This window comes from Pteronotus mesoamericanus, unplaced genomic scaffold, assembly GCF_021234165.1.
Source record: "Pteronotus mesoamericanus isolate MK-2021 breed Mesoamerican mustached bat unplaced genomic scaffold, CSHL_Meso_final scaffold_408, whole genome shotgun sequence".
NCBI lineage: Eukaryota > Metazoa > Chordata > Mammalia > Chiroptera > Mormoopidae > Pteronotus > Pteronotus mesoamericanus.
Window position 1 is genome coordinate 5,889,255 of NW_026555315.1, and position 27,849 is coordinate 5,917,103.

Consider the following 27,849-nt stretch of genomic DNA (forward strand, 5'->3'; position numbering starts at 1 on the left):
GCACTAGAAGTCCCAGTTAATGCAATAAGACAAGACAAGAAAAGAAAAGAAAAGAAGAGGTACACAGATTGGGAGGGGAAAAGTACAAGTTTCTTTGTTCACAGATGACATGATTATCTATGGTGAAAATCCCAAAGAAGCAAAGCAAAAGATCTCTTGGAACTAATTAGCGATTATAGCAATGTTGCAGGATACAAGATTAATATATGCACATCCATTGCTTTTTTTTTATATACTAGCAATGAACAATTGAAATTTTAAATTAAAAATATAATATCATTTACATTAGCACCAAAAAATGAAATGAAATTCTTAGGTATAAATCTAACAAAACAGATACAAGTTCTGTATGTGGAAAACAAAACTCTGTTGAAAGAAATCAAAGGAGGTTTAAATAAAGGGATAGAGATATTCCATGTGCATGGATGAGAAGATTCAATATTGTCAAAAGATCAGTTCTTCTCAACTTGATCTATAAACTTTATGCAATCTCAATCAAAATCCCAGCAATTATTTTGTGACTGTCAACAAACTGATTCTAATGTTTACATAAAAAAAGCAAAAGACCCAGAATAGTCAATACAATATTGAAAGAAAAGAACCAAGTCAAAAGACTGACAATACCAACTTCAAGACTTACTATTGTAATCGCTTATTATAGTAATCAAGACAGCATTATGTTGATGAAAAATAAACAAACAGATCAGTGGCACAGATGAAAGTCCAGAAATAGACCCACAGATATATAATCAGATGATCTTTGACAAAGGGGCAAAGGCAATTCAACAAATAAAGGATAGTCTTTTCAAAAAGGGTGCTGAAAAAAAATGGACATCCACATAAGCTAGAAACAGACTTATACCTTTCACAAAAATTAATTCGAGATTAATAATGAACCCAATCTAAAAATGCAAGACCATAAAATTCCTAGAAAATAACATAGGAGATGATCTAGGTGACCTTGTGTTTGGTAATGACATTTTAGACGCATGATCCATGACAAAAAAAAATTGGTATGTTGGACTTAATTAGAATTAAAAACTTCTCCACAAAAGACTGTTAAGAGAATGAAGAGACTAGGTGATCATTTTTGTAAAACACATCTGATAAAGGATTGGTATCTAAAATATTCAAAGAATTCTTAAAACTCAAAAATAAAACAAACAACTCAGTTTTCAAAATGGGAAAACTGTCTGAACAGACATCTCACCAAAGGAGATATAGAGATGGCCAGTAAGTATATGTAAAGATGCTCCACATCATATACCATCAGGGATTTGTAAATTAACACAACAATGACATAGCACTACATACCTATTAAAATGGCTAAAATCAAAGCACAATGTGAGAAATGACACAGCCACTTTAAAAGACAGTTTAGCATTTCTTACAGAATTAAACATGCTGTTACAACATGGTCCAGTAATTGTGATTTTTGGTATTTACTAAAATTAGTTGAATACTTATGTCCACACAAAAAAACTGCACATTAATGTTTCTAGTAGCTCTACTCATAATTGCCAAAACACGGAAGCAACCAAGGTGTTGTTCAACAGATCAAGAGATAAACACATAGGAGAACAGCAGGCCTGGGAGGATGCGGGTGTCAATATTTCTGAAAAGCAGAACTACACTGTCTAACCGTTAACTTGGTTTCTCTGAAACAGAGCGATGTTCTTGTCTCAGGTTTCGATTTCCAGAAGACCAAATTAGAATGCTCTTGCCTCTTAATGTCTGCCTTTCTGGCCTTAAGAAGTTAAAAAACAACTGTTTCATGCCTATGGATAAAAACTTAGCATTTTAATAAGTGAAAGGCTTGTTAGTTCTGGCTTCACTTTAAAGGAACTGTATATCACAAGGAGTACTTTAAATTTCTTGGAGAACAAGGCTACAGAAAAGCCTTTCTGGATATGCACCGAAGTATTATTAAGGTTTACTTCCTGGGGAGTGGAATTGGAAGGGAAGAAGCTGGACAGGGACAGAGGAACTGTTACTGTGAATTATACACCTCAATTACTCAAGAAATGTTTAATGCAGTATGGGGGGAAATGCTAGAGCCAGAAAGAGAATTGAGCTGCACATTTCTTTCTTAATTTTTCTAGTAGCCTTGGTAATCCCAACAGTTAAAGCTGAAATTTCTACTGGATCTCCTGTTTTTGATTTGGTGGCTAATGCTGCTGCTATTGTTCTGAGCTCCTCCTATTTCCCACTTTGATCTGCAAATTCTCCCCACAGCCCACACAAGCCACAGGTCCCTCGGGCTCTTGTTCGCCTTCTCTCCCGTGCCCTCACGGGAGATAATGGTTCTCAAGAACCATTATCATATGGCTTTGGCGATTATTTTTAACTATGAGAAAACGTGCTGCGCACCAGAGGGAATTTAGCTTGGGATGTGATGAACCAGTTTTATCCTGTCAATAACCAGTGATGTGGTTGGACCTCCCCTTCTGGTTCTGGTTATGACTGTGAGACGCCCCTGAGCAAAAAATCATCAGGTAACTAACTGTAAAACAAGAAGGGTTATTACTTACAGGGCCGGGAAGTGAGACAGCACACTCCGGGTGGCACAGACAGGTTGCAGCTAGAGAGAGAGAGCCCGCTGCCTGGGGCTCTGCTCCTGCTGGGGCTCAGGGTGGAGCCTAGGGTTTCATGGGCTTATTCTTGATTGGAGGACTTAAAGCACAAGAAAAGAAAGTTTTTTCAACAGTGGCCCAAAGGTCAGTTATGAAACCAAGGAAGAGCTGTAAAACAAAAAAGTCTCAGTAGCGTCAGTGGCTGGCGGTGAGTATAGTCAAGATGGTCTTCTCTGAAGTAGATGCCTCTTTAGAGTGGATGCCTGGCAATCATAGCTTAAGTGATCATTTGCGTCACAAAAGGAAAAAAGACACAACCACCAAGTTTCCAATCTTTCAGCTCACCTTTTAAAAAATGCAGATTCTAGGGCTCCACCCCAGACGTGCAGAATCAAACCATGAATCTATTTTTTTAAGACCCCAGGTGATTCTCTGGTCAGCCAGGGTCAGGAAGTCCTGAACTCCCATTTCCTCTCTCCCGGCATCACTATCTCTAGGCTCGCTATTCACGGTGGACCGTCACAGAGATGACGAGTATTACAGACTGCTGCCCGAATCCGGTTTGTACCACATCCGTTTCCCACTTGGCCAGCGTTACCACTTCATGGCGTTGCCCACATGTGTCGAACAGAGTGGGCAATTATCTGATTGCAGAAATGTATTACAACCTACAAATTACCCCCAAAAGACGCAGCATTTTTGAAAAAAAATCACACTTGAAAAGTGTCCAGTGCGAAAAACCCAGCAGGGCAGGGAAGGCATCTTGGTAACCAGGTTCACAGAGGGTTTAGTGCTGTGCCCAACAAGCCCTGAGCTCAGCCTTGTACCTCGGTTATCTCGGGGCAGGAACTAGGCTTCAGAAGGGATAAGTAATAACGCTGTAAAGCAACTTCTCCCAAATAGTGAGTCTTTGACCATTTACATGTCAGGCACTGAGAACTTAGTTTAATAACTACTGGTCGTAGACACTTTGGTTTGTGCCAAGCATATGAAATAAAGCATTACTCTGCACAACAACCTTAGGGGTAGAATGTGTTCCCCATTTTACGTGAGAAAGATCAGTTACCTTGCCCAAATCACATTTGGGTGCTTGTGCCGTATTTGACCCTTGTCACATCTGACTTGAAACCCACACAAGTACACGGGTGCCCCAGGGATCAGAAGGCTGGTCATTCCTGGGTAGGACTCTAAGGAGTGGGTAGATGTTCCTCCTGTAATACAATTATGGCCCCACCACATCAACATTCAGTACGCTATTCCCCGCATGATCTCCAAGTTAGTCGCAGGCACCTGTCCTAGAGCTGAGAGGGGTCCAGGGACCTGAAGGTTAGCCATCACCTCAGGTGGTTCTCATCGGGCAAAGATGGAAGAGTCCGCTCAGGTAGCTCTGAGCAAGCCACGGTCTGTTCTGCAGAGCCAGCTGGTGCTCCCGGCAACCGCCCCTCTTCGGGGAGGGCACAGCCACCAAGGCCAGGGAGGGAGAATGCTTCTGTCCTAAGTGTGACTCCCTGTCGCTGAGTTCCCGAAAACTTCATCCCGCCCCACCCCCACGTGTCAGGGAGTCTGGTGAAGAGCTTCGGCATCCTGTGCTTGCCGGCACCGGCGTCCTCTCCGTCGGTGGAAACCACGTGGGATGTGAGAGGCCCTTCCGCACCGGGGGTTGCCCCATCCTGGGCTGCAGTGCGGACAACGTCTCCCACTCTGTGTGGCAGACCGGAGAGTGGGAATGGCTTCCAGAAAAGTCAGCCCGAGCAGGACACGGAATGGGCTGGACACAGTGATTACAACTCTGCTAAAAGGAATCTGTCAATGGACCGGTACTGGAAATGAATAAGCGAAAATGACACCTGTGTGATGCGGTGGTAATGAAGGAAATGAAAGCTTTTCTGTCCTCTATTTTTTAATCTCTCTGTGATGTCATTATGCAGGGTGGGGCAAAAGTAGGTTTTCTGTTGTGAGTACGTGAAACACAGGGTTCATTCTTGTATTATTATTTATTAATGATTGTGTTGTCTTCCAGATGAATAACTGTAAACCTACTTTTGCCTCACCCTGCATAGACCTACAAATAAAGGTATATTTGTAAAGTTGCTTAGTGTAGAAAATGCTTTTCTTTAAACATTTCTGTTATGTAAGTCACTTTAGTTACCATGTTGGTTTTGTGGAAAAATTGTAGAAACTAAGAATAACCATGTTGCCTAATAATCACGAATATTCTGAGTAAACTCAACCCTGGTCTCAACACCAAGTCCCAGATCACGGGGACTCACGCCTTTCCGTGGACGTCCAGGAAGGCGGAAGAGCACAGAGGCGAACCTGGGCTTTGGAGTCCGGAAGACATGGGTTCAGAACTTTCTAGTTCTGTGATCTTAGGCAAGGTATTTACCTTAAGGCACACCTCACACCTTCCTGCAGAATAACTGAAAGCTAATCAGGGCCAAAATGTATTGAGAGCTTTCTATAAGTCAGGCTCTATTTAAATGGATTTTTATTTTACTCCTCATCTTTATCTTAAGGCAGAGGAACGACTTTTATCCTGGTTTCGCAAATGAGAAACCTGAGTCCTAAAGGGCAAACTTACCTGCCTGGGGTCCATCAGCCAATTAGGGCTAGAGTTCAAATTCAAAGGCAGGGAGGGTTTGACCCTAGGACATGCATGCTCTTAGCACAACCTTATCCTAACTTCCGTGGGGCTGGGAAACAGAATCCAAAGGTTGCTGGGAGGATAAAAGTTATAATGTATTTAAAACGTTTGGCACAGTGTCTGACAATAGTAAGCGTTTACCACGTGTGAGCTATAGCCTTGTACTGTGTATCAGAGGCTGCAGGAATGGAGCTGTAGAGCTCCTTGGATGGATTAGTCTCTGACTTATGCGTTTGTTTGTCATGTCTGCCTGTCCTTGAAGGGATCCCCTGCTTACCTCCCTGCCCCGCTCTAACGCAGGTCTCTTCCAAGCTGTGTAATTGGGCAAAGAAGACAAGCTTCCCTGATGGAAGCCGGGAGCGGGGAGGGGTAGGCGAAGGTGAGCTTCAACTGCAAGGGCCTGAGATAACTCTGAAGCGGTAAACAATGCGAAGAGAAAGTACGCAGGAGCCATGTCCTCATTGCTTCCTCTTTGCCTCTATTTTAGGCTGCAAATAAAAGAAAAACAAAACTGAAAACTGATCCCATTTCTTTCAAACTCTTGCTGCCTCTGTCCGCTGAAGCCATTGAACCAAGATGCAGCGGCCTTCGTGGGGATCTGGCGGTTTGTGCTCGCGGTGCCTGACCTTGGAAGAAGGGTCAGGAACGTGACCTGAGTCTGACTGTGAGCGTTGCAGGAGGAGAAATTCAGCTTTTTCTAGAACAGCCAGGAGGGTCACCGGGAACTGACAGATGTCAAGTAGAGGAAACAGGGGAGCCACTGTCTTCACTCACAGCGAAGGCCACTGCTCTCCAGAGAGGAGAACGTGCTGGAGGCCGCTGAGAGGGGACATGAGCAGTCTTGGCCCTGGAGGGTATTTTCAGAGTATTGATGCATCTCAAAGCTGAGGGGAGCACATCAAGGACTCTGTTTCCATGTTGCGTTTACTCAGCTTGGACACTTAGTAGGCATGGGCCTTTCAGAAGGGTAATTTCTCTGTACCTCAGTTTACTTATCTATAAAACTGAGATAATGTATATATACCTCACAGAGTTGTGAGGATGTTTGCAAAGCATTAGCAAATAGTAGGAGGTTATTGTAATAGCTCAATAAATTGTAACATACGGTTATTATAAATTTTGTACTTATTTCAATTTGAAGCTTCAGGAAAATAATTTTATGTTTGGTTTCCTCAAAACCTCGGATAAGCTGGGGCAGCTCAGCTTCATAGAAAACCTGGTTTATATCTATACTTCCTCCTTTTTTCTTTTTTTAAAATATATGTTACTGATTATGCAATACCGTTGTCCCAATTTTTCCCCCTTCCCTCCTCTTTTCTTTAATGGGTTTCTCCATGCCACAGTTTCTCTTTAAAAAAAAGAAGAAGAAGAAGAAGAAGAAAAAGAGGCAGCCCTGGCCAGGTAGCTCAGTTGGTTAGAGCATCATCCCAATATGCCAAGGTTGTGGGTTCAATCCCCAATCAGGGCACATATAAGAATCAACTAATGAATGCAAGAACAAGTGGAAAAACAAATTCATGTCTCTCTCCTTCCCCCTTCCCTCTCTCTCTAAAATAAATTTTTAAAAAAGTCCTGATGATCGTCAGAGTCACCCTGTTTTGTTCTGAGATAGTAACCTGTATCAGTTTTAAGTGATCAGCATTTCTTTTTTCCCTACATAATATTAGGGTTACATAATTCATGCTTCTACCTGTAATTCCTCGAGTTAAGTTCTTCTGATGTCCTGGGTTAGGGTGATAAGGCTTGATTTTACCCTCCATCCAGAGACAGCATGTTCCAAGCCACCTGTTTCTGGGAGTCTAGTGCATCTTTTTCGCCATCAGGACCCAACATCAGTATTTTGTTCCCTTATTTTAGGCAATAAATCTATATGCCGTCAGGTACAGTGATTAGGGGTTTTCTATGCACTTCCCATCAGAACCAATGTGAATAAGGCGAATCTTTGGTTTGGTTACTCTTTTGATCCAGTAATCTCTTCTCTGGGGATTGATAAATATACCAAAGAAAGAAAAGGTTGTAAGCCTGCATATGGACCTGGTTTAATTTCAATAGTGTAAAATTGCTAGTGATGCAAGTTAATAGTGGGATGCTTACTGCAATTTTGTATACTCTAGCTGGGACATTGTACAGCCATTAAAAATGATCATTTTGAAGACCATGCTACAACATGAGGAAATGCCGGCATTAATCAGCTACCGCCGCAACACAAACAATCTTGAAATCTCAGCCATACCATAAGGAGCATTTATTTTTCTCTTATGCATTGCACATCAGCTGGGTTTTCACTAATCTAGTTGGGATCCATCAAACTTGGTTCCCGGTCATGAGTTGAGTTCAAAACTGCTTCGCATCTCTCATCCTTCAGTGACTGCAAGGCGGCCCAAGGCATACTCTTCACATGGCAGTAGCAGAAGCGCAAGAGAGCAGACCTAATGCTGAAATATGCAGAGCCTCCTGCACCCATCATAAGTACTGACTGATGCCCTCTTCTAGAGGAGGTCAAGTTCTGAGACTATAAAACTTGAGACCCAAAGCTAGTACGCCGTGCCAACCAAGGTGCTTCCCTGAGACACCCAGTCAAAATAAGCAGCCCTGAAGGCACATTACCTCCCACCCCCAAATAGGCCAGCAAGTGCGGGTGCATTAGAAACACTGGGAGATGGAGGTGTAACACAGGCTGCGTTAAGAGAGTAAGTCAGGATGTCTCATGGAACGCCTTGAAAATTGGCTTGGTTTAAACACTGCAGGGACTCACTGAGGATACATTAGCAGGGAATGTCATAAAATCAGTTCTTACTTTGAGGAGAACATCTCTGGCTGACAGTATGAAACCAGATGCAGGGGACCAATTATAAGTCTGTTGTAATTGTACATGGAGGAGATGAAGTGGACTGGGAAAAGGTCAGTGAGAGACATTTCTGGGGCTCTCTGCCACACTGGCTGTGCCTTGATTTCCTCATTTGTAATAAGTGAAAAGAGGTAACTGCCACCTGCCTGGGAGAAGGGACTCTGCTCCTTCTGGCTTCCTGCATTGTTTGAAATAATGTTCAGGAAGCTGCCCTCTTTTCATAAAGCAGGTAGAGGTGTTTAATGGCTCTTGAGGCAAAGCAGAGCTTGTGAGTTTCCTCTGACAGGGCACACTCGGGACTAAGCCCAAACACGATATTCCTCTGCAGGCCTGAAAACTGCTGAACGCTGTCTAAAATGATGTGATTGCCCCAAACGCCAGAGGCCTGGCTGAACACAGCTTCTGTTGCTCTGTGGGTCTCAGTTAATTCCATTGCTTTTAGCAGTGCAAACTCATAGCGTCCTCTGTCCTCCTCTCTCCTGCACAGAATTGCTATATCTTTGGGCAGATAGCCACACTGGAGCAGGCTATGACACCGATCTGCCACGTATTTTGCAATCTGTTCCATTGTCAGGTTAGTCTCTGTCTCACACACCCCAGGAAGAGCCTGAGCACGCATTGCTTCCTCGTAGGCAGCTTCCCTGAACAATGCCAGTGTGTCCAGACAGGAGGTGGAGGGAGGGTTTTCTTTGATCTTTTTCATTTCCTGTTTCATAACCCTTGCTATTTCCAGAGAACAGTGGATCCCTTTGGTGATTGCTTTACGAGGAAACTGAGCAGATGGAGGGGGAAGGCCACTGACATTAGCATGGTGGACTTGGAAAGGGTCCAGAAAGATCCAGAGAACCCCGTGGTGAAGGTTTTCACTTCTCGCTCCCCTCACCTTTGGATGGGTGATACTCTTAGCCTTCATGTACCAATCACCGTACTTGCTGCAGAAATTCTCAGTCTCGTCCATCACTATGTGTTTAACCTTTAGGAATTCCCCTCCCATGAAGGTTTTCCGGGTCACAGCTCGGCAGGTGGTATGTTGGCTGTAAGCATGAAAGAGAGAATAGATAAGCTTTCAGGAAACACCTTGTACTCATTATTCTCTGGATTGTCATGGGAGGCTACTTTTCATTTGGAGGCTGATTAATTGATTCAATTGTGAACTGAATACTACCAAATTGCTCTACTACAAGTTACCAGACAGAGAGAATACATACTTGCAAAATCAGCTCTTCAAGGTTATCTAGTTAAACCTGAATGTAAAACTTTTGGAATAATTCCAGGTAGCCCTGGCTGGCGTGGCTCAGTTGGTTGGAGCACCATCCTGTAGACCAAAACGTTGCAGGTTCAGTTCCTGGTCAGGGCACATACCTGGGTTGCAGGTTCAATCCTCAGGCAGGGCGCATACTAGAAGGCAACTGATCGATATTTCTCTCTCACGTGGATGTTTCTCCCCCTTCCCTTCTATCTAAAATTAATTAGCACGTCCTTGGATAAGGATTAAAAGAGAAACTTAGCCTGTAGCACAGCTGGCAATACCCTTCATAATATGGCTCCTGTCTCCTTTCCAACTCCATCCCCATCCCCCCACCTCCTCCGCTCCGGTGAAACTTACCCTTCTGATTCTCAAGTGCTTTCATGTCTTTGCACCTGTTCTGCCCTTTGCCTAAAAAACCCTCATTTTATTTACTTTCCCTATGGACTTAAGAGTATGCCCAACGATCTTCTTTGTTGGGGTTGGGGGAGGTATTTGCTGACCAAACTTCGGCCCAAGTTAAGATAAGCATGTCTTTATTATCATATTAATTATACAATATGCACATTGCTTATTTTATTTTTTTGTCTCCCTTACTGGGCTTTATGGCCAAGTCTTCAATATGTTTTCCCTGCTAACAATAAATGTACACAGTCCCTAGCGTACACACAGTGCTCAAAAAGATTTGTTGAATAAATAGGAAAACCAAACCAAAACTTAAATGAATTTTGCCCTCATTTGCTGGATTATAAAGCAACCAATTTCCTTCACTAAAGTGAAAGCTAAAAATTTAAATCAGGAGCAAATTTGCATGTTTTCTAAAATTATTGATTCAGAACAAGTCAAACAAATGAAAATATTTTATAAATGAAATCAAATGGTATGTAAATTCAAATTTCTACTATGTAGAATGTCTAATTAACCGAATTACCCTATGACTATAAAGTATTAAGTATCAAGCACAATGTTGGTCTAAAGCAAGATAGATTCATTCCCACTTTCCTTAAATTTAAAGTCACCAATGATGGTGAAAGATGTTTCTAGTTATATAAATTTAAAGTTATGCATAGTTGGCTAATTTATGATGAGGTGTCAAAGCCTGAAAATAGCAAAGTACCCATTTATAGCTCCACCAGCTGATTACATGTAAATGTTTGGGTTTTTGCATTTACACAGTTAAGGCACTGCAAAATCCTTTTTTAAAAGAAAGATTTTATTTATTTACTTTCTTTTCATATTTTTTTATTGTTGTTCAATTACAGTTGTCCCCGTTTTCCTCTCATTGTTTTCCCCTGCCCTGCCCACCACCCTATACACCGCTATTTATTTTCGTTTTAGAGAGAGGGGAAGGGAGGGAGAAAGAGGAGAGAAATATGTCACCTCTCACATGCCACCATCTGAGGACCTGGCCCGCCACCCAGGCATGTGCCCTGACTAGGAATCAAACCGGTGACCTTTTGATTCACAAGCCAGCACTCAACCCACTGAACCACACCAGCCAGGGTGCAAAATCTTAACTAACATAAATTCCTTTTCTGATACTATTGAAAAGACTGCCTAAACACATTTATTGTGTTTAGTTAGTGACACACTTACGCCACGTAATCCTTTAAGGAGTCATGTTCACAAACATAGAGGATCTCTTTTGCTTTGCAGTGGAATAGGTCCTTAATTTTCTCCATGATCTTTACGGCTAGGGCTGTCTTCCTTGTGCCCGGAAAGCAGTGGACGAACAGTTCTCGCGTCTCCTGAAGGCTCTCTGAAAGCAGCTCACACTGCTCTGCTATGAGCAAGTTGAAAAACTCACAGCCCAGCTGGTCACTCAGAAGGGAACTAGAGCACAGCAAGACCACGACCAGGGCCTGTAGCAAGTCTTCCATCTCCTCCTTATTCGCAAGCTGGTAGGACTGGGGGTAGTGCACAGGGACTTCACAGGGCCTATCCTGTGTGCCGGGCAGGTGCGTCAGCCTCGGAATAACACACACTTTCCCCGTGTAACCGCCCAGCGTTCCCAGTTTCTGCTTTAGCTGGCGGGCAGTGTTCTGGGCATACTCAAGCCCTTCAGTCCCAGCGGGGTGTATGAAGACCGTATAGAGTACCAGGGGGCTGTCAACTGCTATTAGGAGAGCATCACACAGGACATTCTGGTCTTTCCTGAGGCCAATGTCACTAGCCCAGCTTCTAGAAAATAGCACAATCCCCTGAGAGCAAGGACGTGTCTGAGTCTTCATTAATTCTTCCAGTTCTTTATGGTCTGAGAAGAGCTTCTTACAGAGGGATTCTGGTTTAAACTGTATCCCTTCCTGTGTCACTGAAAAGCCAAGGAATGGAAGTTACTAAAATGTACAAAAGCATATTGTGAATATTCCCTGCAATATCATAGCAAGAAATGAATCGAGCCATGAACTTTCTGGTTCAAGTCGGTTTCCTTGTCTGCAAAGAAAGCACCCCCTCTTCGCAGGCCAGGGCTGTGCCGTTCCCTCTGCTGGCAGCTGTCATCCAGCGGAGGGCAGCCAGGGAGGGGTCTTCACAGAAGAGCCCCCTAGCACTGTCTGCTCAACCACAAATGCTCCACTACTGCTAGGAAGTCACTACTTCCTGGGAAGGGTGTGTGTGTACCTGATGCTTTGAGGGAACTAAGAAATTTCCTTTAAAACAGTGATGCTTAACATGTGGCAGTTTTAACTGCCCCCTCCCGGGGCATTTAGTAATGTCCAGAAATTTTCTGATTGTCAGAGCTGGAGGGGTGCTACTGGAATCTAGAGGGTAGAGGCCACAGATGGTGCTAAACATCCTACGGTTCAGCAAGCAGCCCCCTCAACAGAGAATCGCCTGTGTTTAGTTAGTGACACACTTATTAATCTCAACCCAAATCTTCAGAGTTGAGAGACTTTGTTATGGAACTCCACAGCTCACCTCCAGGTTTGGACAGATTTGGACTAATTGCTGTCAGTTCCTCTCAATGTAATTTTAGGGGGAAAAATAGCCCCCTTAGCTGAAATGGAGAAGGAAATACCTGGAAACAGACGTTGTTGTAGAGCATCCTTAAATTCCAGGACTTTCAGGAGATATGATGGGCTCCCTGGCGCAGATGAAGCTCGTGAAGTCAGGGGGAGGCGGCAGCCTGCGGTCAAACTGGAGGGCGCTAAACAAATAAATACGCGGAGAGATGTTTCAGACCAAAAAGAAAATGAACGTTTTAATTCTGTGTGTCCCTCTTCCCCCACCCCGCCCCCGTTGACTGGTGGTTTGCATCGGGCCAGAGCTGCTCTCACACTTTCTGTGACTCAAACAGTCCACGTTTTGTTAGGAAAGGACGTCTGGGCCCTCCTGCAGGGTCCCGCATCATCCAAGTCACCGTGTGACTCATCGCGAGCAAGTCAGTTCACTTCTCTCTCTCATGCCAGCGTGAGGGGAGCCTGAATTCCTTCCAACTCTAATAGTCTGATTCCAGGTCATTTCTATGAGGAAAAGCCTTCTCAAAGGGGTAGAGTCAGAAGAAGTTAAGCACAGTATATATTTTTTATATTGTTATAGTTGTTTTAAGTCCCAATCCAAAGTTCAGATGGAATAGAAAGTGGCAGGGTCTCTAGTTTGGGGAGTCTGTGTGTGCGTGTGTACACTAAAACAAATTTAGAAGAGAAAGAATAATCCAATAAAATCACTCGAGTCTTGATCCAAGCTTCTTTTATCAAATTTGGAACACATTAACCATGAAGGCAAACTGATACGCTTTGTTCAGGCTATAAGTCCTCTACTAATTGCTTAGAAATCACCAGAGCTGATGCTGAGCAAAACTGTAGGGGAAGTGAAAACTCCAGGAGTCCTCCTCCCCCACCGCCTTTCTCTGCCCCCGTCTGTCCTTTTGCATCAGCTTTTCCCCACTTGGTGGTGCCCCAAGCCCAGAGATTGAACCTATTAGCTCCTGCCGTTCACTGAAATGATTCAAAACTGTCAACAAGCTTCCCTTGAGGGAATTAGTGGAGAGTCATTCTTAAACAGCGTTTCTCGGAAATGTCCTTAGCATAGGACTGTTGAAGAATCCTTTTGACTGGAAATATCAGCCTGCAAGGTTTTCAATGGGGCTTTACAGAGCGCAGACTGGGACTGTCACCGGTCCAGGGCGGACGGCGTGCTACAACTTCCCCAAAGTAGACTAAAACCCGAGCATTTCTTAACCTCAAAGAGTTCATGTGGTCTCTCTTTGGAATTAAAAATATTAGAAAAAGAACCATGTAATGGGAGAGCTTTTAAGCAAACCAGCTTCCTGTTCTTTAAGTAAAATATCAGACCCAAAGGCCTTGGAAGGCAGAGAAGGAGGTTCCTCCCTACTAACTGAATAATGACTTCTCTTCTGCTTTACCTGGCTGAATATCCAGCATCATGGCCACCCAGTTCTCCACCGTCAGCCTGGTGACAGAGTTGTCCTCCACGATCCAGGAGTCCGGGGCCTCTGTGAACACTACACAGCAGAAGGGCTCCACGCGAACCACGCAGACGTAGCCATACAGGACATCTTTCTGGTACACGTCCAAGATTTTGGTAGTGAAATTCACCCCTGGTTTTTCATGGCAGAAGTGGAATACAGGCAATTTTTTAATGCAGTTTTCTATTTCCTTTTTTAATAAGTCTGGGTTCACTTTTTCTCTCTTACATCCAAACACTTCTTTGCTCTTATCGTCTACCCCAATAATGAGGTATCCCCCTTGGGTGTTGGCAAATGCAGAAATGTAATGAGAAAGCATTTCTTTAATCCTAGGGACAATCTTTTTGGTGGTGAACCTTTTAAACTCCACATGTGTTGACTCAGTAAAGTTGAGTTTCTCTTTATATATGAGTTTGTCCTTCTGAAGAAAGTTCCAGGCAGACGTCCTCATATCTTCCTCTTCCTGGATGTTTGTGTCAAGAACTCTCTGGGGATGCAGCTCCCTCGCCCTCGGCCTTCCTCTCTGGGCTCTCGACTGCTTCAGTCTGAGAAGCGCCAGGGCACTGCTGGCGCTCAGGTTTATGGCAGAAGTCACATCTCTCTGATACAAATTGGAGCGCAAGCTGCAAATCCTTAGGGGGAGGCTGAAAACATCCGGACTCCATGACTTTACAAAAATCAGGAGATTGTGCCCTTGTTGCATGTAGTCAAGGTATTTCTGTGAACCTGAAGGAAGGAGCTTTTGAAAAGAAGTTTCCAGGTCCTGCCCCAGCCCATGGCATCGGTAACTGTAGGTTTTATCATCAATCTTCACTTTGATCACACCTCCTCCGGAATTTAACAGTGCACACGTGGCTTGGATGATTTTAGAATTCTCAGTTCTTTTCAAATAGTTATTGGTCATCTTCCTCCTTTTCTCTTCTCCTAAAGTCGCTGTGCCCATCTCTACGATGATCTCAGGATAGAACGTTTCCATATTGGTCTGGAGACTTTCACCTCAGCAGCCCCTCTGCGCTCAAAACAATGATAGAAAGTGGTTCCGATAAATAAGCAGGGCAGAAATGTCATTTCTATATTAACAAGAATTCCTGAGACTACAATATTTTTTTCAAAGCTGTAGATTATTGCATATACATTTATTTTAACATGGAAATAATCTTTGATATTGCTGTTTTCTAACAACTTCATCAAGATCTTTAGCCTTTCCAGCATGAATGGGCTCAGTTAAAGGTGAATGCTTAATATTTTGCCATAATGGAAAGCTTACAGTGCTGAATTTTTTTTTTAAATTTAAAATCAGGAAGTGCCGTCAGTGATCCCAGATCTTATAAAAGTCATGGGTTGAAAAAAAGCATGGGTTGGAACAGAAGTCAGAGCGAGTTACTAGAGGCTGTGCAGAGATAGACACTGAAGTCAAAAACACTTCTATTTATAATTTAAAGGGGAAAGAATGGGGATGATAGTGAACTACGAGAGTTCAGTTTCATAGTCTATGTGGTGTAAATATCTTACTATAAAAACAAGCATAAAACTTAATATTCTTTATGTGTTATTTTGTACATTTCTAAAAGCTTTATTGTACTCCCAAAAGACTGTCCATTGATACCAAGTGCAGAATTCTGTTAATCTCCTCAAACATTCTTCTAAAAGTACATTTCTTCATACACAGTATGATAGAGGAGCAAGTGTTTTTCTGCCCTGTGCTGCGAAAACCTGTAAGACTTGGGAAAGAACAGGACCTATGAGACATAGTTATCAAATTGTGGTGAACCTCCTTTTGCTTCAAGGTCGGAGAACAGCCATCTAAATTGAATCAGACACGGCTCCCTTAGCTTTAGTTAACTGCAAAAATAAAATGTTTACTAACCCAAACCAAAATTCTCCCTCTGGAAGTGTTTATTTCTTCTGTGTAATCTTTGCAAAGTAGAGGCCACGTGGGCGCTGTTTATACCCATGGAGAGGGAACTAACAAGTATCCAACAGGACCCTCCTCTGCCATAGTTTGCTCTTGGTTGCCTTCTCACTTCTACCAAGTAAACCAGGACCAACATGATTAACTTTTTCTCATATGTGAGTATCTTCTGATGGTAAATATAAATGTCTGGCTCTTTAGAGAAACTTCTAATAACATTCTATTCATATTGTAGACTCACAGAACTGTTGGAAGGAACTTTAAAGATTTCCAGGTCCAATGATCTATCTGATTGATTCTTAAATCCCCTTTGTAATATTCCCAACTCCCAAGAAACTACTTTCCAGCAAATGCTCGAACACCTCCAGCGATGAGCAATTCATTACCTATCAAGTTAGTCCCTTCTATCTTCTGACAGCTCTGTTAGAAGTGGCTTTCTCATTTTAAACTACATTATGTCTCCCTAACATTCCCACGTGCTGAGGTTCACAGGACAAATCCAACTGCTTTTTGAAATGGTACAACTGTCCTATCATAACTGGTAACAACTGTGATAAAGATAGTTGAGATCCTTGCTCCACGTAAACAGCCTTTCCACTTTTCCCAAATCTCTCGCTCATCCCCTTTGTAAGTGTCTCCTCAGCTACTCTTTTACCACGCCCTTCGTGCCCTCAGACATAAACTGCATCTAAGATGAGATGGGTGAAGTTTTTAAAAATTAAATAAATTTTTTTTTTTTTTACCTGATGCTCTTGCTTTTCTGCCTGCTGTTTCAGTCCCACATCTGGCTTGGGTCTGAGTGTTTGCTTTCTGTCACGGTCCCTGCTGCCCTTTGATATCAGCCTGGGAGGAGCAGGAACCCCGCCAGACTGCCCCAGTCCTCACAACATTGCCCCACTGAGGAAGGCTGATAAGGACCCAAGGAAAGCCTATGACAGAGAAGATTAGCAGGCTGGGCCTGGCTTCTGGGCATGAATTAGGTAGTGAGGGGAAGATTCAGAAATTTTTGAGTGAGTCTCCAGGGCTAAACTTCCCACTTCTAAGGGACTGGCATTATTTCTATACATTGTCCAAGCACTTCCTGTCCTGGTTAATTTTCTTTCAAAGCTCTACATTTATTTTAAACTAGGCTGCTCAGTATATAGCCATTATGAGCAATATTAACTTATTCCATTACCTTCCAAGTTTTTCTTTCTGTTCTTACTACTTTTATTCTCTGTTTCCTATTCTTCCTTATTTGGAGGGGGGGGGCACAAGACCCAGAAAATTGCTCATTGATGAAGCTGGCTGTCTCTGGATGAGAGGACTACAGATGGTTTTCATTTCATTTCCTTTCCTTTAAAAAAAAAAAACTTTTATGTATATTCTAAATGGTCTACAATGAACATAAATTGTTTTATAATTGAAAAATAAATAAACAGACGAGAGATAGTTATCTTATTTGGAAATGCTGGTTAAACTGGATAAAGGTTCTTGAAGTACCTGTATAATAGTAATTATTATTTTAATTATGTTAATAATTAATCATTATGTTAATCGATATGTTAATAATTAACATAATTATTACTATTATTATCGTTACTATCATTATTGTTATTAATTTTTATTATTGCTATTACTATTATTATTAACCTGTAAATGTTACCTTATGAGGAAAACAGGTCTTTGCGATGTGGTTAAGTAAGACTCTTGGGATGGGGAGATTTTCCTGGATTATCCGGGTGGGCCCTAAGTCCAGTGACAAAAGTTTTCCCAAGAGAGAGGCAGAGAGATACCTGATACACACAATGGGGAGGAGGCCGTGTGTGACCCAAAGAGGCAACGATTGCGGTGCTGTGGCCACGACTGAAGAAATGCAGTGGCGGCCGGAGGCTGGAAGAGGCAGGAATGAGTTCTCCCCGACAGCCCCCCCGCCCCCACCCCAGGGAGCACAGCCCTGCCGACACCTTGATTTGTGCCCAATAAAACTGGTGTCAAACTCCTAGTTGTGGGAAAATAAATGTCTGATTTCTTAGGCAACAAAGTTTGTGGTAATTTGATAAGCAGCCATAAGAAACTAACATACTTGTCTCCCGCTAAATTGAACCATCAAATAATTCTGTGTTTCTACTTCAATTTGTTTATGATGAAACGACATTCTCTGTTGAAATCTTAGCTCTGGCCCTTTCTAGAGTTGAGGCTTTGGATAAACTAATCTAAGCCTCAGATTCCTTCTGTGTCAATTGGAGATAATAATAGTGCCTTCTCCATACAGTTGTGAGAATAAAGTGAGATGATGAACATAAAGAGCTTAGTGTGGTGCCTGGAATATAATGTCAGCTTTTCATTCAATAATCAATTACTAAGCATCTACAGAGTTCCAAACATGGTGCTGCGCTCTGGGGCTACACGTCAAAATAAAAACTTTATAATTGCAAAAAAATAAAAAAAGAAAGAAGAAAGGAAAGAAGGAACAAACCCTATGTCCATCCACATAAGAACACATAAACAAGTTGTGGTATTCCATAAGGTTTAAAAAAAGCAGCAGCCATAGTGATAATTAGCAAAATGTTACTAGGGGTTCCCTTAGCTATTCATAAACTTCACACCAGATTTGCAGGTGGGAAAAAAAGCAACTCTCAGAAACCTAATTATAGGTCATTTCTGAATGTCCACACTGAGGCCTGCAGTTGGCTTACCTCGTAGTATCTGCCCTTTTTCTTTAATTAAATTTTTTTCACAGTTTACATTCAATATTATTTTGTATTAGGTTCAGGTGTACAGCATAGTGATTAGACAACCATATACTTTAAAAAGTGACCCCCGCCCTGATATTTCAAGTACCCATCTGGCACCATACATGGTTATTACACTATTATTGGCTATATTTTCTATGCTGTGCTTTACATTCCCATGGCTATTTTGTAACTACCAAACCAATCTGTACTTCTCAATCCCTTCACCTTTTTCACCCAATCGCCCAACCCCCTTCCCTCTGCCAATCATCAGTCAGTTCCCTGTATCTATGAGTCTGTTTCTGTTTTGTTCATTTATATTGTTCTTTAGATTCCACATATAAGTGAGATCATATGGGATTTGTCTTTCTCTAACTGACTTATTTCACTTAGCATAATACCCTCTAGGTCCATCTATGCTGTCACAAATGGTGAGATTTCATTCTTTTTTTTATAGTCACTTATTATTCATACTTTTAAATCTCTTCTTCAAGACGATGCTTTAACATTTCTTGCAATACTGTTTTGGTGGTGGTGAACTCCTTTAGCTTTTTCTTGTCTGGAAAGCATTTCCTCTGCCACAGCCCTCCCTAATTTAGGCTCTTATTAGCTCTCACTGGACCACTGTAAGCCCTTACAATAGCTTCCCTCTGCCTTCCTTCAATCTAAAGTTGCATTTTGAATTTTCTAAAGCACATCTCTGATCTCCTAACATCTTGGGCTCTGAAATTATTAAACCTCTCACTTTCTCCGGCGTAGTCGGAACTGCACAGCCAATAAGCACCGTTCTTAACAAAGCTTTGACCTGTCTTTCAAACCTCCTACCACTCCCTTTCTTTAACACTGTCATTGATCCTCAAACTTTGGCGTGACTCAGGATCACCCATAGGGCTAATATTAAAAATATGCACGCCTGGGCTCCAACCCCAGAATATTTTGTTTTTGATGCTGGAGGACATCTGTATTTGATGCTGGTGTTTCTAACTCAACGATTTTTGAGAAACTCTACCCGTTTCAACTTTACCTAAATTTGGTCAGCTTTCTCACTTAATTCGGGGATGAAATCATTCCTTCTCCCAGAATCTCCTAATTCTGAAACCCCACCCGTCTGATCAAGTGCCACCTCTTCCAAGAAGTCTTTCCTGCTCTCCCTCACACTTCTGATATTTAGCTGCACTTTTATTGCGGCACCTCTTGCTTATTTAGGAAGCGTCCAAGAGCCAGTAAGTTCCTCCTGGACGAAGACGGACATTTTCATCTAAGTCTCGTCTAAGACCTTTAGCTGTCACGCGGGAACCCGCACAAACGACAATAAACAATGTTGGATCACTCAGTCAATAGATCTTCCCCAAAACGCATGGCACAACTGCCTGAGACACCCTTTCCCCGCTGTGAAACAAGGCACGGACAAGACCACTCGGAACGAGAGCCCTGCTGAGGCTCGAGGGCGGGAGGGACCTCCTCCGAGGCTGTAGAGCGACGACCGTAACCCTTAAGATCTAGCTTGCTAGGCCAAGCAGCAACGGAAAAGGCGGTTCCATCCTCCAGCCCGCTACACCCCTGACGTTCGTCTCGCCCTCCGATTGGCTGTTTCTTGCACCAGCCCACCGCCACCACGTGATCCGCTGGCCGCCGCGCCATTGGTTGTCCGGCGAAGGCCGCACGAGGCGGTGGGAATCCGGCGGGCCCCGAGGCGGGTTGGGGGGACCCGTCTGGCCCGGGAACCAGCACCGTCAGCCTTCGCAGGTCCGGGCCAGACTCTTACAGAGTCTAGATCGCAGGAGCATTAGGAGTTCCGGAAGAGGGTTTAGGACTTCTGCCTGCGTCTCAGGTGTGAGCCCTGGCTCCGGCCTTACTCGTGTTTCCCCGCGAGGACGGCTTTTCTCAGTCATTCTTGAAGGTGGTGGGGTTTGGGCCATATTATTTTATTTTTGAGGGTCCACTCTGTGTAAGCATGGGTTTGCCTGCGCGGGGCGCCGTGCAGAGCGCCATGAAGGAGACGCTGGGAGAAGGAGTGTTTAGAGATGCTTGCGGTATGGTCCTTACCTACGTGAAGCGTAGGAGGTAAGTGGGCTTTCTAAATTGTGCTGATGCTTTTATAATTTAGGATTTAGCGGGGAGGGTCATGTACTGACTGTGGTAAACGCTCATTTAGTGGGCCTCCTCCTATGCGCCATTCTGAGTGTAATGGATGCGAAGGCCAGAAAGACACAGTCCTGGTTCTTTAGGGACTCTGATGGGGCAGACGAGGAGGTGGGGGACCTGAGTAATTGGCGCGTGGTGCGTGCCTTCGTGGGAAAGGGTGCTGTTGGAGTCGGAGGAGGGGATGACTGATAGTTTGGGACCACTTAACAGAGAAAGTGGCATTTGAGTAAGGTTTTAAAACCGTAATTAGGCGTTCTCCAGGTTGAAAGGGGTGGCGAAGGCATTCCGGATGGCGCAAAGTGTATTAAAGAAGAAAATTAGGAAAGTGTGGTTTGTGTAGAGGGTGATGAAACTAAGGCTCAAGCGTAACACCTGTAAAACAGGCCCTTGGTTATAGTCCCCCGTCCCCGCCGCCCCCCCCCCGCCCCGCCTTCATAGAGCTTAGTTGCTGAATGGCTAACACAAACCAGCAGTTGTCAGTTTTACAGAATATCGACCTATTGACAATGTGAGGTGGCTGAAGGAAGCAGGTGGTGTCTCCAAAATTGTTATTTAGATACAATACCATGCTGAAATGCTGGGAAGGGTGACATGTGATCCTAGTAATTTTCCATGTCAGCGATTGTATATCACCAGGTGCCATTTAAAATGAATGATATGCAACCAGCTTTTTCAGAAATTACTTATTCAGGTTGTGAATTACCCAGGCTTTACATTGCTTCCTTTATCTTGTCCATGCCCTGGAGAAAAATGAAAGTATACCTTATATTTAGCTAATTGTGGAAAAATATAAATCTGGTCATCAGACCTTAGTTCTCTTAGTTCTCTTTCTAGCTCTGCTGTTAATTTGCTCCGGACCTTTGGCAAATCATAGCCTCTCTGGGTCTTGGACTCTTAAGATATAAGATTCTGGTATAAAAAAAATGTATGACTACTTTTTATCTTTGTGTGCAGAATTGTACATTATATATATTCAATATATATCAAATAATATATATAATATATAATATATCAATAATATATATAATATATAATATGTATTATATTATATAATATAAAATATATATAAAAATATATATCAAATAATAATATATAAATATTATATATATTTATATATATATAAAATGAACTGGAGTTTATAAATGAATTTAGTAGGAACTCTTTTCTAAAGCTTTTGCTTTAGGAACTAGGTAAGTCCCTCGACAGGCATCCCTGAGATTTTCCTCATGTGTATTTTCAGTTTTTAAACTGTAAATGCTTACCCATTCGCCTCTGTATTTCACACAACAAAAAATCTCCCCCCAAATTTGTTCACCAGGATTAAACCAGAAGACAGAAGGTAAGATATTTATTGGAAGCCCACGGTTGCAACTTAAACTTATCTAAAAAGAAGGCTTTGTCTTTCCTCCATAGGTGAACCCAAGCTTTTTTGGAAGCGAGCACACCCCCGGGTAAGACGAGGGAGTGAAATGCCGCGATGCGATGATGAGTGAAGCGCAGTCTGACCTGGTATTGCCGCTCCTCGTTGCCGGCTCTGACCGGGGCGTGATCGCTTAATCTTCTCTCTGAGCTGATTCTTGTTGTGGGTTTCCCACATTGCTAGGTTCTAGCCTATTTGGGTACATATTTTATTACATATGTGAGTGTTTCTTTGATATTCTTTTCAATTTTACTGATACTTTCATGTTTTCTTTCTTAGGTGGAGCTGAAAACTCTGGCTTTGACACCTTCATGGATACTATGTTACTTCAATCCTAAATCTGGTTCAGTCCCCTTACTGACTTATTAAAAATGTTTTTTTTTTTTTTTAAAATTCACTATGGTATTTGCTTTGGTAAAACCTTGCTGTTTATCAAGAATTTTTGCAAATATCCAACATACTCCTTATGATACATGAAAGCGTTAATATTTTAAAATCCTTAGGATGTTCCGTTTCAGAATTTAGTTTATCACTTTTGTGCTGTTAGAGAATGTATGTACTTTGAATCGCTACAATGCATTAAAGTTTTGGAAAACTTCTATCACTGCAGAGGCATGTACAAAGTACTTTCATCCTTCCTCTTGTAGTCATGATGTTTTGAACCTGTATCTTTTCACCAACTTGCCAATCCAGGCATGAATTTTTCTACACAGGACAGGTGATTTTTGTAGTATTTCTAGTATAAGATATTTCAAACAAGACTGAATTCTTGCTGTTGGAATAGAGGGTTGCCCCCCTCAAGTGTTAGACTCGCAAAAAACCAAAATGTTAATACAAAAATACCCCAAAAAGTCAAGATGGTCTGAATGAAACATTTACTTTAAACACCTCAAGTAATCTTTAAGTTTCCAAATAATCATAACATGGAACAGTTCTTTGCCAAAATTATTTATTCTTAAAATTTAAGTGTTTCATAGAAACTTTAGTAATAGCTGGAATAATTCATGCCAGTTTAGCAAACTCTTTAACAGCAAGCAGAGCTTATTAAAAGATCCCTTCTTTACACAGTTAGATCGGTATTTTACTTCATATTTTCATTGCTTACTAGCGTTTTTCTTTCACACCGAAATCTTAAGACTGCTCTTTATGTTCACTCGACCCCTATTTCCCTTTAACCAATTTCCCAAGACAAGTATGGGTAACAAAGGAATCTTTCGAAGTTGATAAACTACAGCAGGTGTTACTTAACCAGTGGTCACAGTTTATAGAAGGAGCTACTATTGTTTTTCAAGTGTTTAATATAAAGAGCAAGCTCACTTTTCACATTGTTTGCAAACTAATAAAACCAACCTCTTCCTCATAGGCAGATAAACACTTTCTTTTCTAAAGAAGAGGCCTGCCTCCCCCTTACCATCCGCTTTATGAGGTCCAACTTGGGTTTCTTCTGAGAGCTTATACCTCTTTGTTCTTTAAGGAAAAGCTTCTGTACTGATTATCCTATTTTACCCACGTCTACACTGACCCTCATATCCCCCGCCAATCCCGATTCTCTTACTCTACTCAGCTTGGTCAGCTCTAAGTTGAGGTCTAGGCAGCAGGCTAGAAGGCTAAGATCAATGGTTATATTCTTTTAAAGACATCCACAGAGTTGTTTAAAATCCATGTAATTATGAATTGAGGCTAAGAAGAATCAAACAGCGCTGTGTACCATGCCGAAAACCAGCCCTGTGGCCTTACAGTGCTAATCCCTTTCAGTTGTCAGGGGAGTAAAGTTTAATGAGATGTTGTACTTCTGTTGGGTAACCTGTGATGGGACACGCTTGGTGACTCCTCACATAATTAAACACACAGCGGTAACAAAACACGTAGCCAGAGGTGGCGAGAACAGTATCATTCACCCGGGTTTTACGACACAGTGGGCACACAGTCTTCATTTTGGGTAACAGGGGAGAATCAGAATTGTAGTCGAGGTGTACAGGCGGCGGTGGGGTAGGCAGGGCAGTCAATGATCTGATGGTTTCTTGATTTTCAGAGGAGTACCACCACTCGAGGAACTGCAGGAAGAATACGCCCACGGAAAGGCCAGTAGAGAGAGATAAGGCAACACCGCCCACAGCCTTTTTCAGAGTTGACTTGATCTTCTCACTAACACTGTTGGAGAGTAGAACAAGGAGGCAAAAGGAGAAAGCTTATTTAGGTATAATCACAGTGACTAACACAAACAGTTCCAACATTTCATCAGAATCACCAATTCAGCCTGGGGATTGAATAGTTGCTAGACTGGCATTGTCTCCTTAAGGCTGTATTCTAAACGATCCTCTTTCTGACTTACAGTATTTTAAGAGCATAGGGGCTAAGCTTTGCTTTTAATGAGTAGGGTTTTATTTTGTGTTTTGAGAAAAAAGTGAGACATTGATTATATAGACCTCTGTGTGCATGCGCGCGCATGTGTGTAAGCTAGTATATCCAGAAAAAGAAACAACTCACTTAAAAATTGACTTAGCACAGTATTGAGGAATATGTATTTGAACTTGTAGGAGAACACGAACACTAACTAGAAGCAATAGCATCGTGGTTGAGAGCAGTCTTGAGAATTGCCTTGATCTGGCTTGAATCTCAGTTCTGCCACCTAGCTGTGTGGCCTTGGCAAGGTACTTCGCTTTTAGGGCTTAGTTTCCTCAACTGTTAAATGGAGCTAATGAATTTATTTCATTGAATTGTGATAAGGATTGAGGTAATGTACATAAAGCCAATACCTAGCTCAGGGCCTGGCCATTGCAACTGTACACAAAAATGTAGTAGTTATGAGGAGGTCAGTTATCAGGATGGTAATCCTTGTTTTATCAACACAGAATTTTTCTATGACTATGAAATAGCTCCAAGTGGACTGAGGTAGATGACTTCATAAAATTAAAGTAAGACTTTACAATTTGTTAATCAAAAATTTGGGGGAAGTGTTAAGTAAGGCCTTACCTCCTGGCTGGTTGGTGCCTCATGTTGGCTTCAGCTGGTTTGTGCTCCAAAGCTTGCATATCCTGAACCGTGAGTCGACCTAGCCGAACTCCAGCCAGCCTTAGTAATGGTGAGTGATGCTGAGCTTTTCCTAGGATGTATCGAAGTTGTTGTACAAGAAACCAGCCTTCCCAGGCCATGTTAACAAATGGATAGGCTGCCAGGAAGGCTCTGTAAAATTTTTTCCAGCGGGAAGAAGGGGGATGGATGGAATATTCGTCCTCTTCTCTCAGGCTAGAAACCAGCTTCTCCAGCTTCACTTTCAGATATGGAAGAAGAACCAGAAATATAATTGACTTCCAAAGCTGCTTCTTTGGGAGACCGGCACTGGCCAGTCTCTGAAGCTTGGGTGTGTCCTCCGTTACAATCCGCTTTAAGCCATAAAAGTTTTCAGAAAATGAGGCACTGGTTTTAGACAGATAATGCTGCTGGAGCAGAAGATCTAGCAAGGCAAATATTTCATCAAACCACCTCCAAAAGAAGCCGTAGCGGGCAGGATTTGATTCTGCAAGAACCTAAAGCCAAGTAAATTAATAAATGAAATTCATTCCATTTCACAGCTACTATGCCTCATATTTACATGTCCTCCCCCCCCCCCCCCCCCCCCCCCCGCTAAATTCTACGCTTTGAGATTCTTTTGCGGTCAACCCTATCCTTCCTGAAGTGCTGGGTATTCACTACAGGACTACACACAACAGGGACTCAATAACCGTTAAATCCTAGAATATAAGTAATATGCTAATTGGTCACTTCAAAGGCTACCAAATCAATTATTGGGTTGATTTTTAACCAGTCGTCCCTAAAACCATTTAAAGAATTAATGCCTTACCTTGACCACATGCTGAAGAGCAGGTCTCACTGCTGTCATTAAACTGTCCTGTGCTACCACCTCAAAGATGGATGGCTGGTCATCCAGCACGGAAGCAGTGGTGATGTGAGCCCCGTGCTCAGCCATAGTTTTCTGTGTGCACTGGGTTTCACTTTGCTCACAAGCTCTCTAGTAAGCATGAACCTGTCTGGGGTATCAAATGGACGCTCAGTCTTAGAAGAAATCTTTCTGCAGGATATCCGAAACTTTTAACTCTCAATTTTTACGTGAACTGGGGAAAAAAGATCACTTCTGGAGGCAAAGGGGACGGAGTCTCAAGGAGGATAAGAACGAAGTTTAACGCAGACGTGGGTGGAAGTGGTGTATGGGGACTTTTCAAATGCTGCACGTCACAGGGCAGAGCGTGACTTTGGGGTACAGGTAAGGGCCAAGGAGTGCTGTCCTCTCGAGCTGCAGTCCTGGAGGCTGCGAACCGGGGACTTCCAATCGCGAAGGCTCAAGGCCAGCCGGTTCTGAGGGCTCAGAGGCGCCAGTGCGGGCCCGGCACGTGGGGACTGGCTCCAACTGTTGGCTGTAAAGCACCCTGCCCGCGCCCGCCCTTGCGTGCTGACCCCCGGCGAGGCGCGAAGGACCCGGGACGCCAGGTTGGGAGGTCGGTCTCAGCTTTCTGACAGACGCCGCACCCGGAAATAGAAGCCGCTGGTGCTGGGGCACCGCAGCGGAGGAGAGGCGCTCCAGTCCCAAACGCGGCCCCGGGGCCGGAACTAGGAAACTCTATGACCCCACTAGCACTTCCGCTTCCGCCCCTGCTTAAATGAAAGAGGGCTCTTGGTGGGTTTTTTAGATGGGAATCTTTCGCTCGTTTGCTTTACCTAGTTTTGGCTTCCGTCATCGGTAGGAAACCCCAGCTGTGAGCCTCTGCAGAGGTCTTTTTGTTGTTTGGAGGGCCGACATCAGGCGCCAGAGCTCGGTCCCGCGATTGATCGAGTTAGGGTCGGAGGGAGAAAGGGCATGTGGGCATGGAAAGGCTCTCTGTAGTGCGGCAGGGTAGAGGTTGATTTATGTCATGGAAAGCTCTGAAGCGACGTAGCCGGAGATAGAGGCTTTAACTGTATTGCTGCCAATTATAAAGACAGATGATTAGAATGAGAAAGGTTCCGGCGGTTCCTCACAACGTGGAACGACATTTCGTCCAAGCTGGTAGCTTACCCGTCTTCTACGTTTGGTTGCATTCTGGCATAACTCTAGGCACTTGCTACAGTAGATGTAAGTGCTTTCTATCTTCGTACACGGGAGAATGTGTCACATTAGGTTTACGAATACAGTGCTAAGGCGAAAGAATCCTGATGAATTCCACCCAGCATGAACTGGGGAGGCTTGAGAGAAAAGGTACTACTTTCCATGGTATACCAAAGTTAGTGCCACTTACCTTACCGTTTATAAAATGCTTTTTCATCGTTTGCAACTTTGCCTCGTTTGCATTGTTGATACAAGTTTACTGAATTTTGGTAAGAGTTAAAGTTCAACCTGTCTTCTTTCTCCAGAACTCCTGCCTCACCCCTGGGCTAAATAGCTAGAAACAGAAGGTATTGTTCACTGCTCAGAAGACCTTACTGTATGAAGATAGAGAATTGGTTTGCATATGAGAACCCTCAAAAACAACATTTGGGTTTAGTTGCATGAATAGGAAAGAAATGATATCTTCCAAGTTAACCTTGCTTATAGTTCTAAAAGGTGTTTTTTACACTACCAAAATGCCTGCTAGAGAAAGTCACGTTGATAAAGATTTTACCTGAGAGAGTTTAAGGACCAGACATATGTTTCTGTCAAGTACCTGGTACATATTAGGCGCTTGATCAATGGTAGCTGTTATATACAGACTTTTCTTAAGTGAACAGCAAAAAGAAGTTAAGAAATAACATCAACTAAAATAAGTGGAAAATTTGCTAAACACTTGGATCAATCGTGGTTCTCTGGTTAAAAGGAACAGGCTAATTTAGAGAAATTTGTTAGAAGTATATGGCGTAGCTAACAAAATAAGGAAATTCAGCTCTGAAGGAACAGAAACTACACAATTCTA

General features: G+C 42.9%; 2 protein-coding genes, 1 long non-coding RNA gene and 1 other non-coding gene across 4 annotated transcripts; 2 read left to right on the top strand and 2 right to left on the bottom strand.

The window, feature by feature from the left end:
- Positions 1-8,264: 8,264 nt before the first annotated feature.
- LOC129086534 (protein SLFN14-like) lies at positions 8,265-20,004 on the bottom strand. Its single transcript, XM_054593098.1, has 5 exons — positions 19,929-20,004; positions 13,675-14,733; positions 12,328-12,456; positions 10,908-11,622; positions 8,265-9,099 (listed from the first exon to the last, which is right to left on the bottom strand). Exons 1-5 carry the CDS (start codon positions 20,002-20,004, stop codon positions 8,265-8,267), a joined length of 2,814 nt encoding a protein of 937 aa, XP_054449073.1.
- A 7-nt stretch (positions 20,005-20,011) lies between these two features.
- Positions 20,012-22,309, top strand: LOC129086419 (uncharacterized). Its single transcript, XR_008530813.1, has 3 exons — positions 20,012-20,427; positions 21,922-22,127; positions 22,208-22,309. It is a non-coding gene; the product is annotated as an uncharacterized LOC129086419 (long non-coding RNA).
- LOC129086716 (Z30 small nucleolar RNA) lies at positions 21,986-22,081 on the top strand. Its single transcript, XR_008530838.1, has one exon. It is a non-coding gene; the product is annotated as a Z30 small nucleolar RNA (small nucleolar RNA).
- Positions 22,310-23,498: 1,189 nt separating the features above from the next.
- Positions 23,499-26,448, bottom strand: PEX12 (peroxisomal biogenesis factor 12). Its single transcript, XM_054593264.1, has 3 exons — positions 25,770-26,448; positions 24,902-25,455; positions 23,499-24,079 (listed from the first exon to the last, which is right to left on the bottom strand). Exons 1-3 carry the CDS (start codon positions 25,893-25,895, stop codon positions 23,680-23,682), a joined length of 1,080 nt encoding a protein of 359 aa, XP_054449239.1. The 5' UTR covers positions 25,896-26,448; the 3' UTR covers positions 23,499-23,679.
- Positions 26,449-27,849: the final 1,401 nt, after the last annotated feature.

What these genes read in the sequence shown, in the direction of transcription:
- LOC129086534 (XM_054593098.1), bottom strand. Translation starts at nt 20,004, where the DNA reads ATGGCGCGGCGGCCAGCGGATCACGTGGTGGCGGTGGGCTGGTGCAAG. An exon ending in GATGCTGGATATTCAGCCAG is followed by an intron (nt 12,457 to 13,674) that starts GTAAAGCAGAAG and finishes TTATTTGTTTAG; the next exon opens with CGCCCTCCAGTTTGACCGCA. An exon ending in ACAACAACGTCTGTTTCCAG is followed by an intron (nt 11,623 to 12,327) that starts GTATTTCCTTCT and finishes TTGGCTTTTCAG; the next exon opens with TGACACAGGAAGGGATACAG.
- PEX12 (XM_054593264.1), bottom strand. Translation starts at nt 25,895, where the DNA reads ATGGCTGAGCACGGGGCTCACATCACCACTGCTTCCGTGCTGGATGAC. An exon ending in CTCTTCAGCATGTGGTCAAG is followed by an intron (nt 25,456 to 25,769) that starts GTAAGGCATTAA and finishes ACTTGGCTTTAG; the next exon opens with GTTCTTGCAGAATCAAATCC. An exon ending in AGGCACCAACCAGCCAGGAG is followed by an intron (nt 24,080 to 24,901) that starts GTAAGGCCTTAC and finishes ACTCTCCAACAG; the next exon opens with TGTTAGTGAGAAGATCAAGT.